This window comes from Lissotriton helveticus, chromosome 4_1, assembly GCF_964261635.1.
Source record: "Lissotriton helveticus chromosome 4_1, aLisHel1.1, whole genome shotgun sequence".
NCBI classification, from domain to species: Eukaryota; Metazoa; Chordata; class Amphibia; order Caudata; family Salamandridae; genus Lissotriton; species Lissotriton helveticus.
The window spans coordinates 6,582,575-6,597,506 of record NC_136063.1 but is presented as its reverse complement, the minus strand read 5'-3'; the positions used below and the strand labels follow the sequence as shown (position 1 = coordinate 6,597,506).

Here is a 14,932-nt window from a genome sequence, read left to right as displayed (position 1 = left end):
GCAGTGGTTGGTGACATCCTTTCGCATGTGGGGCCAGAAAAAATGGGTCACCAGGCGGTCGTAGGTTTTATCCTGCCCCAGGTGTCCGGCAAGGGGGGCATCGTGGGCTAAGTTCAGGAGGAAGTCTCGGAAGCGAAGGGGCACCACCAGCACCCGACTGGCCCCTAGTTCCGCCACTTTCTGCTCGCTGTAGAGCAGGTCTTGGTCCCAGTAGATCCAGTGGGCCCCCGAGGTATCCCCGGTGCTCTGGGCCAGGGCTTGCTGCCGGAGTCCTTCGAGAGAGGGACAGGTTTTCTGTTCGGCCCGGAATGGTTCCTGCGTGGGGCCTCCCTCCTGCCGCCATTGTGCCAGGTCAGGGACGTCCCGAAGCTGGTCGGATCCTTCTTCGGTTTGGGTCAATGGACTGGCTCCTGGGGCGGCCTCCTCTGGGATGAGCGCGGGAGGAGGTTCTGGCCACTCGGGCTCTTCTGGGCTGGGGACCGCGCGGGCGGTCATGGACCGGGTCGTGACGCAGACCCATTCGGGGAGGCCAAGCATCCCCAGGTGCTCCCTCCGTTCGACAGCTGCCCATGGAGAGCTTTCAAGGTCGTTTCCTAGGAGGCAGTCCACGGGGGCATCATCGCGGACAGTTACTTTTAACATCCCTGTTACTCCTCCCCACTCGAAGGGGACGCAGGCCATGTGGCATAGGCTTTCGGAGTTGTCGGCTGATCGGACAGGGCAAAGAATGTTCGGCAAGATTTGGTCGGGAGTGACGAGGTGGCGTCGGACCGCCGTTACACTGGCCCCGGTGTCGCGGAGGGCTTCCGCCCGGCGGCCATTAATGTTGACCCATTGACCGTACTTCTGGGTGTTGGCGGGAAGGGGGGCCCGCGGAATCATGTCTCTCTCCCCTAAGCAGACCAGTGCCATGGCGGCGGGCGCCCATTCAGAGGGATCGGTCTCGTACTCTTCTTGGTCTTCCGGGATTAGTTCTTCCCCTAGGGCCGCCGCTGCAACTTGGCGGGGGGTAGTGTTCGGATTCTTTGGGCAGTTGGGATCACTGGCGTAGTGGCCGGGTCGCTGGCACCTGTGGCACGTAATGTTGGCCCGGAAACCGGCCCGGACGGCAGGGCTTCCTCGGCCAACCGGGGTCGAGGGGTTTCTGGGGGGTGACGAGGGGCCGGGGTCTCTCCCCCGACCCTGACTCCCTCCTCCCCCTCGGGGGCGATACGGTCTGGATAATTCGCTGGGTGCGTTCCGGCCAACTCGGGTGCTTTCCCACCGGTCGGCTTCGACGGCGAGTTGTCGAGGGTCGGTTAGCTTACTGTCCAGGAGGTGTTGCCGGAGCTCCACGAAGCAGTTGTTCGACAGGTGTTCCCATACGATAAGGTCAAAGAGTTGTTCGTAGGTGGTTACTTTGTTGCCCTTGATCCACCCCTCGAAGGCTCGGCTAAAAAAGTTCACGTACTCCACCCAAGTTGTACCCGGAATCCGTTTGCAGTCGCGGAACCGTTGGCGGTACATCTCAGGTGTGAGCCCGTATCGAGTGAGGAGGGCGGCCTTCATGTGGTCGTAGGAGGTCATCAGCTGGTCCGGGAGTTGCAGCAGGGCGTCCCGCCCTTCGTTGACAAACCTCCCCCATAATCCGGCTCCCCAATCGCTTCGGGGAATCCGGTGGGAGGTCATTGCCACCTCATAGGCTTTAAACCACTGCTGTATATCATCGTTCTTGTGGTATTCCCGGATGACCTCTTTGGGGATGTGAACCTTGGGTTCGGTCGAAGCAGACGGGGTCGGTCGTTCGGGGAGCCCGAGGTCTTTATTCTGTTTCTGGATCTCCAGTGCTTTGAGATCGCGCTCATGTTCGTACTCTAGTTTCTTTTCCTCTAGCTCTCTCTGTCTTTGCTTGTCTTCTCGCTCTTCCTTGAGCCGTAAGTGTTCCAGGGTTATTTTTTGTTCGGCCAGCTTGAGTTCTCCATCCAAGCGAAGTCGGGCTAGTTCTAATTCGTGGAGTCTGGTTTTTTCTCTTTCTCGGATCTCTTCCAGGGAGAGACCCGCTCTTTCTTTAGTTGGTGCGGGGCTCGTTTCGGTCGTTTGTGTTCGGGGTACGGCCGTACCCGTTTCCGCCCAGGCTTCTAGGGCTCGTTTGAAGTCTTCCTTCGTACTCAGACCCGTGGTTGGGAGACCAAGTTCCATGCAATATTGCTTCAGTTCTCGGTGGTTGTAGTCTTCCAATTTTTCCATCTGGAATTTCTCCGTTGTTCCGCTCTCTGTTGTCATGGTGGTCGTGTGTCGTGGGTCGGGTGACTTTCTGTACGATTATGCGTAGGTTCGGATCCCGTCGCTGGCCACCAATGTTAGACGGGGACCCTGAGGGTCGGCCGGATACTGAGGGAGAGATCCCCGAGGGGGACCGTCTCCGGTGATCGTACAGACAAGTTACCTCCCTCCCCACAAACAGGCACCACACCAAGTCGAGTTCAATGCTTTATATAAGGTTCTTAAGGCAAGGATATCAGCGATACAGGATATCTCGGACCCGGGGGTCCTCTCACTTCTAGTCTCTGTAGGGAAAAGGGGTAGCGGGACAGTCTTGGTACCGGATCGGTACAGGTAGTGGTAAGGGGCGAGCTCACAATCCTCGAGCTGGAGGGTCTGTGGATCGGGCCGCGGCAGCGCCAGCAGGCCAAGATGGTAGTCTCACAAGGCAGAGGGCCGCGGCAGCGCCAGCAGGCCAAGTCGATGGTTTCACGAGGCAGAGGGCCGCGGCAGCGCCAGCAGGCCAAGATGGTAGTCTCACAAGGCAGAGGGCCGCGGCAGCGCCAGCAGGCCAAGTCGATGGTTTCACGAGGCAGAGGGCCGCGGCAGCGCCAGCAGGCCAAGATGGTAGTCTCACAAGGCAGAGGGCCGCGGCAGCGCCAGCAGGCCAAGTCGATGGTTTCACGAGGCAGAGGGCCGCGGCAGCGCCAGCAGGCCAAGATGGTTTCACGAGGCAGAGGGCCGCGGCAGCGCCAGCAGGCCAAGATGGTTTCACTAGGCAGAGGGCCGCGGCAGCGCCAGCAGGCCAAGACGATGGTTTTACGAGGCAGAGGGCCGCGGCAGCGCCAGCAGGCCAAGATGGGTTTACGAGGCAGAGGGCCGCGGCAGCGCCAGCAGGCCAGTCACGGATGAGTTCTTCTCGGGTCTCTCGACTCCAGGATACAACTGCCTTCCTGGTCTGGCACTGCCCCAGTTATAGGTCTGGTCCCCTTTGATGTCCGGACCCTCGCGCCTGGTGGCCGGGAGGTCCGGGATGAGGGAGTCCAGACACCCAGCAGGGGGGTGGAGCCAGCGCCCAGGGCGGCCGGGGGTGATCGACACCTGGCGGAGGGGAGCCGTTGACGATTCCTTCTCCCATTGATTTGCCAAGTGGTCACTCTGCCTCCTGGGGGGAGGTTGGTGCCCCGATGTCGGGGCCGGCCGGGCCCAGGGTTAGGGTCGGGTTGAGGCCACGCGGCCTCGTGCTGCAGTGCCCCAAGATGGCGGCCGGTTCGATGTCGTGGTGTGGATGGTGACCCGGGCCAGCTGGGTCCGGGGCTGGTGTCTTGTAGTGGAGGGATTGCAGGGTACTTCGGGTGGTCGTTTAGGGACTCTGGCTGGGGATGCAGGGAGAGCCAGGGTCCAGGTCCTACTGCGGGGAGGGGGGGCAGCCCGACCATGCGGCCTGTCCAACAGTATAAGAGAAGCCGGGACCTCTAGCAGTCACTGGCTTGGTGCAGTCTTACCTGTGGGCGTGTGGTATCCAAGCTATGTCTCGGTCGACATAGTGGGGCAGCGGGCGGGCAGTCAATATCCTGTACAGCGCTGTTGGTGCACTGGGGGCCATTGCACTTAAGTAAGCGTGCAGAGCCTCCGTTAGGGAACAGCGTGCAAAGCGTCCGTCAGGAGACGTCAGCGATGGGCGCCATCTTGGGATGGGAGTGAGTGGCATAAACTATGCGCCATGTTGGGTAGGACAATGGGCCGGTAATGGCTACGAGGTTAGGCAGCTAGAGGGAGCGCCATCTTGGGAAGGCGGACAAATGGGTTTAGTTAGCGCGCCTTGTAACAGGGACATGGGCGAAGTGACATTTGTGAGATTATCAATATTGACAGTGGTGAAAAAGGTGCTTATTTACAGTGCAAGTGCTGGTCTATTTAGTGACAATTTTTCAGACCTTTTCATTAAAATTTCTCATATTGTTCGACCAATACATAACATGTATGAGTTTTGAACTGTTCTTGGTCTATGTAGTTCAGACAATAATTCCAGGAAAAGCCGCATTTATTGTAGTCTTTCACAGGAGGCTAGTCCAGTCCTCTAGGCGATTTAAGCCATTCCGAATGGTGTCAAATTGGATCATTGTTCTCAGTTCTTCCTTGTTCAGTAGCTGAGCCAAATTACCACCTCTTGGGGGAAGTTTCACGACTTTGAGGATGGACCATTTGATGTCGTTCTCAGTGTGTCCTGCTGCATTGTAGTGGTCCACCAGAGGGGCATTTGCAGTATTGCATCTAATCCGGCTTCTGTGTTGGCAGATTCTTGTCTTTACTTTCTGCGTCGTTTGCCCCACGTAGAGTTTGGGGCAAGGGCATTCGATAACATAAATCACATTTGCTGTGTTACAATTTGAAAAGGATCGTCTTTCAAATGTGATGTGCTGGTGCGTGAATTTTGTGCCCTCCACCGTGAAGTCGCAAACAATACATTTTCCACATTTAGCATGACCTACAATGGGTGGCAAGCCCCACACTGTTTCTAGTGTATTCCCTTGTGTAGCAACTGGGAGAGCTGCCCTCACCAGATGGTCTTTCAGATTTTTGTTTTTCTTAAATGCGAAGAGGGGTTTGTCAATCTTGATACTCCCCACATTTATAGTAGGCCAATGCTTAAGAATCGATTTACGGATTCTGTTATGCCCGGATGGAATGGATTGCCTGGCACCAGGATTGAGCCCGTTTCGGTGCCAGGCAATCCATTCCATCCGGGCATAAAACTTTGGCGTCGCTATATAGACGACATTTTTATGATCTGGACTCAGCCCTCTGAGACATTGCCACAGTTTCTCCACTGGCTCAATAATAACTGCCTTGGTCTAACCTTTTCCCTTACCCACAACAAGTCTTCAATAGCATTCCTAGACCTCACCATTTACCATGCAGAAGGTGAGCTTCTCACTAAGCTATTTCGCAAACCCACAGAGCGTAATACGCTTCTGAACTATAAAAGCAATCATCCCAGGGCCCTCAGAGATTCACTGCCATACTCACAATTTCTGAGGATCAGGCAAAACTGCTCTGATAAGAGAGACTATCTCAGAGAAGCAGAGATACTGTCCACAAAACTCAAAGAAAGAGGCTATCCAAAACGGATAGTGAAACAAGCTTCCAAACGTGCATGGTACTGCCCGCGGGAAGTGTTGTTAACCCCAAAAGAAAGAACTCAAAAAGAGAGAGTAGCGTGTGTTACCACCTTCTCTCCAATATCTAACAGAATCCGTAAATCGATTCTTAAGCATTGGCCTACTATAAATGTGGGGAGTATCAAGATTGACAAACCCCTCTTCGCATTTAAGAAAAACAAAAATCTGAAAGACCATCTGGTGAGGGCAGCTCTCCCAGTTGCTACACAAGGGAATACACTAGAAACAGTGTGGGGCTTGCCACCCATTGTAGGTCATGCTAAATGTGGAAAATGTATTGTTTGCGACTTCACGGTGGAGGGCACAAAATTCACGCATCAGCACATCACATTTGAAAGACGATACTTTTCAAATTGTAACACAGCAAATGTGATTTATGTTATCGAATGCCCTTGCCCCACACTCTACGTGGGGTAAACGACGCAGAAAGTAAAGACAAGAATCTGCCAACACAGAAGCCGGATTAGATGCAATACTGCAAATGCCCCTCTGGTGGACCACTACAATGCAGCAGGACACACTGAGAACGACATCAAATGGTCCATCCTCAAAGTCGTGAAACTTCCCCCAAGAGGTGGTAGTTTGGCTCAGCTACTGAACAAGGAAGAACTGAGAACAATGATCCAATTTGACACCATTCGGAATGGCTTAAATCGCCTAGAGGACTGGACTAGCCTCCTGTGAAAGACTACAATAAATGCGGCTTTTCCTGGAATTATTGTCTGAACTACATAGACCAAGAACAGTTCAAAACTCATACATGTTATGTATTGGTCGAACAATATGAGAAATTTTAATGAAAAGGTCTGAAAAATTGTCACTAAATAGACCAGCACTTGCACTGTAAATAAGCACCTTTTTCACCACTGTCAATATTGATAATCTCACAAATGTCACTTCGCCCATGTCCCTGTTACAAGGCGCGCTAACTAAACCCATTTGTCCGCCTTCCCAAGATGGCGCTCCCTCTAGCTGCCTAACCTCGTAGCCATTACCGGCCCATTGTCCTACCCAACATGGCGCATAGTTTATGCCACTCACTCCCATCCCAAGATGGCGCCCATCGCTGACGTCTCCTGACGGACGCTTTGCACGCTGTTCCCTAACGGAGGCTCTGCACGCTTACTTAAGTGCAATGGCCCCCAGTGCACCAACAGCGCTGTACAGGATATTGACTGCCCGCCCGCTGCCCCACTATGTCGACCGAGACATAGCTTGGATACCACACGCCCACAGGTAAGACTGCACCAAGCCAGTGACTGCTAGAGGTCCCGGCTTCTCTTATACCCAAACTGTGCGCCCCTGCTGTTACTAGACCACAATATGATACTAATTTATTGCCCAACAGGGAACGTGCTCAACTCACGAGCACCTGGCTACCCCAAACGAAGCGTGGACCTCACGAGTCCGTAAGGTAATTTGCGCTCCCTTGAATGCGCCCCGCACAGCCCCGCCCGTAGTAGCACCTCTATTTGTAAAAAATCCCGCTTTAATTTTTAGGTAGATGACCCACAACTCCTTCCCTCACCATCACGAACAGGGTCGCTACTCCCGCCTACCCAGGGTAAGTCTATACCGCCCGCCCCCCTGGTCACATCACACAGGACGCCCGCTGCATGTGTTAGCCACGTAGAACAGCTTCGAACAAAATGCTCGCAGAAATGATGTTCTTTATTCATTTATTGATTTTAATGACAAAATGAGTTGCTCACAAGTCACCACCACGTCGGTTTATTTTAAACAAACCCACCACGAGTGCATCACAGTTTTAGGCACGAACAAACCGAATCCGAGTACAGTATTTATGTTACCATATGTGATCCTAGAATAATCAGGTCTAATGAACACTCTTCATGCAAAAAATTGTTTGAATTCTAAAACAGTTTTTTCTTTCGCCTTTTTTCCTCCTTGTATTTCTCTACAGGCGCTAAACAATTGCAAAATAATTTATATTGACAGGCAAATACTTTAAATTTGTCAGTCCTGATGATGGTCCCAATTAACTGAGCACTAGGGATCGAAACGTCGACTATGTAGATTGCCTTCACAACCTAAACCATTGTGTTAAATCTCGTTGTGTTTTGGCAGTTGGTTGGCATACCTTGAATGTATCACTGATTTGAAAAGTGGCCAACATTTGCTCTTTCTTTTGCCTGTTCACTTCTATTTTCTTTAATTCTTCAGTTTCTTGTGTTCTCTTTTTTGTGGTACAGGATTGTGCCTTGTTATCCTTTTCACAAGAGTTACATTGTTGAAAAATAAAACGTCCTGTCCGGCTGGACAGTGACAAAATATAGTCTCCAATTATGGCCTATATTTCATCGTTTGTGTTGTATATAAAATGCTAAGGACCCCTGTTCTTGAATAATAGTATTTACCCACGGTCCACAGCTAACTGGTTGGGTTACCTTGTTACAAAAAAGTTAGTATACTGTAGCAGCACTATCACTGGGCCTTCATTTTTGTAAATAAGCTGTACCTCCACCTGGAGGTAGACCGACTGGCTTCCCAGTAGTGTCCGGAGATGAAAAACAAGAGGGCGTTATCTGTGCTCAAGTGCTGTGAGTTAGAATTCATTGCATCACTCAAAAGCTAGTGTTTAAAGGAAAGATTTAGTGATGTATGAAGTTCAAACAAAGGTGGGTCATATGTGGATTCAGCTACTAATCCACAGCACTGTTGTTGGTCAACATGTTTCAGCCTCATGAAAGTTCTAGAGGCTTTCGTCAGGACCGGGTTGTGTGTAGGAGCGCCTTGTGGCCCCCTGTTAAGTGGTAAACGTGCCACTCCTGCGTAGGGAGGTCAAACCTGTTGTATCTGTACCTCTTTTTTTGTTGTAATGAGTTTCCTTGGGATGCTGTAGAGCAAATAGAAGCCAACTGCGGTTTCTATATGCCACTTGCTAGTTCTACATATGCATACGGTGTTTTTCATCTCTGGACACTACTGGGAAGCCAGTCGCTCTACCTCCAGGTGGAGGTACAGCATATTTACAAAAATGTAGACCCAATGATAATGCTGCTACTGTACACTGAGGCAGAGAACCAAGATATACCGCCCTACGCCTGTGTACATATATGAGGGTTTTTATGAAGGTTGCAAGAAAAGCAAAGACCCTGGTTACAACGGACAAGTGATCCACCCCCCCCCCAGCTTGATTTTGTATTAACCATTGGAAGCTGAATGGATCAGAGCTTCTTTCTCCCTCCGCATTGATTAAGATATATATCATTAAGAGTAGGTCAGCTGGGATATCACAAGCTGCTGTCCCAGTTTCACAGCACGTGTTGGTATTCCTCCAAGCCACGAGGGGGCAGGTTCCCTTCAATAGATACTGCTTTACCACCAAAAAGGCATGTGGTGGAGGGTTAGGTGGTGAGAGGTGTCGATGCAGAGACGATCAGTGTTCACTGAACTCAGTGCAGCAAAGGGGCTCAATCAAGGTGACCAGCAAAGCTGAGAGAAAAAGACTGACTGGGGAGAGGCTGAAAGGAATGATCATGAGCAGAAGCTCGAGGGCTAGGAGAGAGGTACTGGGAGGAGAGCGCCAGCTGCGTCGAGAGGGTAGAGAATGGAGGACAATAGGAGTGTGGAACTTTCACAAACTTACTGCAGGCCGAACTTGAGCAGGACACAGAAGGGACCCAGAAGTCAGAAGAGCCGGTGTCGAACACTACGCTGAAGTCCTGTGGAGGAGTTCCAATGGAGATTGTCCCAAAATATTCATTCTGTAGAAAAAAAGAGAGAGTTTACTATAGGAAGGTGGATATCTGACTATGGTTACCCCCAACTTTTTTGCCTAGTGTTTTGCTGGTTTTCGACTTAGTTGGCCTGGGATCCTGCTATTCAGGACCCCAGGTTTCCTGCTCTCTCTGTTAAAATGGACTCCATGTACCTTAGGTGCATTTACCAATTGGTACTGGGCCACCTTATCAGTCCCTGTACAGTGTACTATAGGTATCCAGGGCACAGGTGTACCCAGGGCCTACCAGGGGCTGAAGCATGTATTGTGCCACCCTTGGCTGGCCATCTAAACAGACACAACTAGCTGCACGACAGCTGGGGCAAGGTGGTGTAATCACCCTTTGCTGTAGATATAGTATACCTATATCTAACCCTAAAAATGGACACATATATTCCTATCAGTCAATCCTGAAGGCAGAGTGCTTGGAATTATGTGAGATGGTTCTCTGGCATGAGCTGAGCCCGTCTGCAGCTTGCAGAACCAAGTCCTAATAGCTGTTCCATGATAACGCTATACCATATACTCTTAAGTGCATTATAATCCTCGCGGTAAAATGCTAACTTTGGTATAGCATTATCAAAACTTGTCGAGTAAGGTGTCATACGAATTGGAATACTACCCCCTCGCCAATTCTGGTGAGGGGGGTAGCATTCCACCCTTCTAGAGGGACACAACATGTATGTAACTGAGAACCCCGGTTAAAGTTAACTCGAGCCTTGGCATCACAAAATGGATGCTGCCACCACAGACACAAGTCTGACCTCCTGCTGCTTGGAGGCCTTCCAGCAAGGGAAGCTTGGACAAAGGGTTTCCTGCCTTGGGAGGTGCGAGCACCACCCCAGACAGGATTTTGTGTATTGGGTAGGACAGGCCTGAAAGGAATGAGACATGCCCGGGGCACACAAGGTGTCCTGTGCATACACCGGTTCAAACCAGTTGCTGGGGCATCCCTGCCCCAGCTCTGGCGTGAAACCGGACAAAGGATAGGGGTGTAACCACCCCCCTTCCTGGTCCCACCCAGGGGAGGGACCTAGTCAGTAGTGCAGCCCCCTTTAGCAGGATAAAGGTAGGAGCTGGTCCCATTCCACAATAGTTTATCCTGAACAACTTACAAGAAGAAACTCTGGACTTCGACGTTCTGCTCCACAGAAGACTGAAGAATCTCCCTTGTGGGCAAGGAGTGTCCACCCTGCACAAGCAGGCACCATCAAGCGTCCAGCGGCTTCACTTTGTCATCTTCCCTCAAGGATCCAGACTTCAGAGCCCGACGAGACCCGGATTCCCAGACCTCTCCGACCTCAACCTACATCTGCAGCACAGCTGAGATCCGTGGGTGCGACGAGACACGTGGGATTGGCCATCTTGAAAGAAACTGCACTTCACTTCCAGCATGACTCCCGAGGTAAACTCGACCAAGTGCTTTGGGGACTGAGAAGCCCCAGCCTCGAGCAGCTCCTGCACCGAAGATCAGCCCTCCAGCATCCACGAGGTCTGCGTGGGGCGCTTCTGCCTGTTTGCTGCTCGACGCGTTGTCTGGTCACTTGCCGGCTGGCTAGTGGCCTCCTAGACGACAAACTTTGAAACCTTCACTGCTGGTCTGGGTGCTCCAGACTGACCCTTGCTCCCTTCCAAAAGAGGAGCAACCCGGGCCCTCCTGGTCCACTCCAGACGCCGTTTCCACTCACCGCGTGGGTTGCCTTTGCCAAGGCCTGTTGATGCCGAATCCGGATCCAACACCGCCGACAGAGAGAGCCTGCGTGGGACAGCTCGTGCCTCCATCCTGGTCGTGGAAGACACCTCCTGGTCTACGTGGCTACAGAGACAAGCGTCCACTCTTCACCTGATCGCGACAACAGCATCTGGTTCCTTCCTGGTTCCACACCGGTCACTGGCTAGTGACTTTGAATACTGTCCCCTCTGCTTTCAGGTCCTCTTCTTCACCGATCCACCCTTGGATCGCACTGGACATCTTCCTCCTGGTCGCCTGCAGCATCTTTTCTTTCAGGCTCCATAGACTTCAACGCTAGAACCCGACACACTTTGACACCTATGCACCCGCAGCCCGTGGGTGAGGTAACGAGAGCATTTCGGTGCTCAAAGGTAGTTTAACTGTCCTAGTGTCCAGATCCACCGTCGTTTTAGTCCTAACTAGTCAGGATTGTCCGTACTCACCTTTAACTTGAACTGTACTGTCCTTAGAAGTTGTTACGCATCTTGCGTGTGAGTTCACACTCTGCACACGCGTCCCTTGGGCCTTCTATTACTTACCTAAGGTGAATATAGCATAGTCCTAGCGAACCTCCAGCCTCTGGACAGCTCCATTCCTTCTATCGACTTTCACATTCCACTTACTTAGTATATGGTTTGCCGTGCCCCTAGGGCACCATTGTAATTTTGTGCAACTTATCGTATTTTTCCTAAGACATTGTCATGTGCTTAGCCCTCTGACCTCATAAAGAGTTCAGAGGTGTTTGTTATTAATAAATATATTGTTTATTTTCATAACAACCTGTGTGGTGTCCTTTCATCTGGTATTCAAGGGGTTATATTGTGGTAAAACAGCTGGCTTCACATGCCAAAAGAGTTTAGCCTAAGACTGCTTTGTCCATGCTACCACTAGGATAGCTGGTCTATAAGGTTGACTTACAACCAATCACCATAAGGGTTGTTTGGACTGATACAAGGTGATCACTAGAACTAGTGAGCATCATATATCAGGCCAACTTCTCACATTTACCACCAGAACTGGAAAGATTAATTCAACAGGGAAAGAGAGAGCGGTGCCTGAAATGCTGCCTGGCGGTAAAGTGAGGCTTGTATTTTCAGCAGCCGCCCTTCACATGTTCGATGTTACTCATAGAGATCTCTGCAAACAAGACATATTGACATCCAAGCTGCCCTGGTCATGCACAATCTGTACGGTGAATCTTTGGATATTCCAGACTCGGAATCTTAAACCCAAGCAAACTATGGGGCATATTCTCAAGGACTCATCGCCAATCAATCAGCTCTTTTCCGCCACTAACGTGGCAATAGATTTATCGCCCTATTCATAAGCCTGCACTAACAGCCTACACTGCCAGTTTTCTTGTGATATCTGCCGCCAAAAACATAGCCAAGGCAGACAGCGACAATTAACACTAATCATATGCAGAGTAGGCGTTCCCATCCCACAAATCTTGATAACACCACTTAGTGATATTCTGAATGACCAGCCAGATCGGTGATGCCAAAAACAGGAGAAAAGGCGCGTTAGCAGCAGGAACTTAAGATCTGCTGTTTTCTGGTCTTAAGTACGACGAAAACCTGCATTAGAAAGGGAACCCAGTCCAGAGCCACATCTGAAGACCAACAGATACCATGGAGCCACTAATCATGCAGCTCGGAGACCCAGCAGGGAAACAACACCCACCGCCACCACCCCCAGGACCACCCCCACCCCCAAGACAACCCCCCTCTGGACTACCAGAATTGTGAGTGAAAGCTGAGGACATGAAAAAAATCTGTAAACATGGACAGGGCAGAGACAAAGTGTCGCGAAAACAAAATCCTGCTGAGGCGGGCGCAAAAGCAGCAGCATAGGGCAGGCAAACTCCTGCTAACTTGCAATGTCAACAATGTGTCCAAAGGGCCCCATCACCCTAGATGATACCCTGCCCCTGGTGAGTCTTTAGGACATGGACCGGAGAAACAAAACAGTGTTCAAAAGTCAGGCCGTGTTCAAAATATCGATGAGGAACTCCTCTAAAACAAAAAATAATAAGACACGCACGGTGGAACAATGGAAAGTTCGCAGACAAGAGCTAAAGCCACATTGAGCCTTCGGAAGAGAAGTCAATAATGCAGACAGTGTAGTTGTGACAACTTAAGCAGTTAATCCATGAAGGTAAGTGAGCAAAGAAATGCAATTCCCTCTAACAGTTCATCCCTGTCATTGCAAGGAAACAGCGATGACATCCAATTGAGTAAGTCGAAGGAATATTCATGTATCTCATACGCAGGAGCATCCAAAACCAGAAATGGAAGACTTGTGTGATATTCAATGAAACTACTTTGTATGAAAATCTGCGCAGCCGCACAGATATCCCATTGAGCCACGATTCCAAGTAAAGCTGCATGTGTCATCTGACCTTCCACAGTACAAGCCCGGTCATGCGCCACCAAGGGACCCATCAATCGGCTGATATCAGGAACTGGACACCACGTGTTCGATAAGATATGTTCCATCGCCCAGGAGAATTGACATCGTTTGCAATGTAGCACAGGTTGCACGCAAGTATAATATGCAAATCGAAAGGTCAAGTCATAACTTACGCCCATAGTTGCTAAGAGCAAGCATCCAGAAGCCTCATACAGGCATCTGCAGGACAATTGTCCCTGGCCTGGCCTGTGCATAGCCTCAAGGTGAGCAGCCATTATGAAGCCCAAAGTGGAGATGCAGGACAACAGCTTCTAGCTCCAATGTAATGTGGCACCCGCCAAACACGCTGGAACAGATATAATGAATGAAATCTGGCATCACCCCGGATATAGTTTAAACAGAACAGATCATGCCAGGTCCCGCACATTTAAAAAAATGTGCATGGAAAGCTGTCTCAGATGGATTGCATATTTGGTGAGTTAGTCCCACACAATGAAGTGGGAGGTCAGTTGTAAGAAGCGACTGTAACTCACTCGAGGACCGAAGCACCTGCAATATGAAAATGTCTCTGGCGGAAGTGGGGCCCACCTCCTGTTGGAACTAATGGGCTTGTGTCTGCACAACATGTTGCACTCTCCTTCCAAGGTCGGAAGGGAAGGCCGGAGTGTAGAACCTATACTCCCTTGCGTGTGTGGGAGAAGGACCTTGCTACGGCAAGGGGCGCTCTGGGGAAATGTTACCAAGTATGTGACTCCGGTCCTCAAGCCACAGCAGCCTTGGATTGTGTAACATGAGTTAGCTGCTGTTAGTATGCAATGAAAGACAGGCGTGAGGGATGGTATTGGTGTCACCTTTGATAAGCATGCTGGATTCGGCTCTGACACGTTACATTCGCCGTGCATTTGAACATGTTTGCGAACATGGGAGTGACATACTGTCGATTCACACTCCTCCCGTGTAGGGATCACTGCTTCATTCTCCCTCAGTCACCGATAAGCAAAGGGCAGCTCCCATGATTCATGCTTGGAAGCGCTGCCAAGCGGTTCGAAGTGGCAAACAGGAAGGTGTTGTTGTCAGGGATGCGGACATACGCAGACAGGCATGACAATGGTATGCCGTATAAGTGCAGGCGATGCTACCGCGCAGGGCAGACTTGTACTGATACACATTGATCCCACACATGTGCCAGAAGCAAAACATGGCAGATATGATTCCCAAACTCACACAAATTACACGCCACAGCACTTGTAAGTCTGCCAACACAGCATGCAGACCCACCAATTCACCCATATCTCACATATCTCACTTACCTCTCACAGGTGAACAGGGATATGCACTCTGCCCATGGATGGCGGCACCCCTCTGAGCCCCGGACACCAAGGCCTGGAGGTAGTACGATGTGGCTCATAAACACACCAGGGGCACTGTTGAATGCACATGTGGTGTGTTGCAGTCACCTTTCAGGTGCATGGACGTCACAGGTGGTGTATTCCTGTGCAGCCCAGTGATAGTATGCAAGGAGGTCATTGCATGTTGTGTATTGCACAGGTTTTGTGTGAGCAACAATGCCCCATGGATCCAGGTGCCAGATGCACCGGGAGATAATGAGGGAGGTGAGGCACG

The 14,932-nt window shown here is 50.9% G+C and overlaps 1 protein-coding gene across 1 annotated transcript in view; it reads right to left on the bottom strand.

Moving 5' to 3' along the window:
* The window catches only part of LOC144828277 (pepsin A-like), a 340,571-nt gene that overhangs the window by 225,177 nt on the left and 100,462 nt on the right, over nucleotides 1-14,932 (bottom strand). Inside the window, exon 3 of the mRNA XM_078686356.1 lies at nucleotides 9,034-9,151. Within this exon, the coding sequence (XP_078542482.1) occupies nucleotides 9,034-9,151 (118 nt within the window). The remainder of the gene's footprint in view (nucleotides 1-9,033; nucleotides 9,152-14,932) is intronic.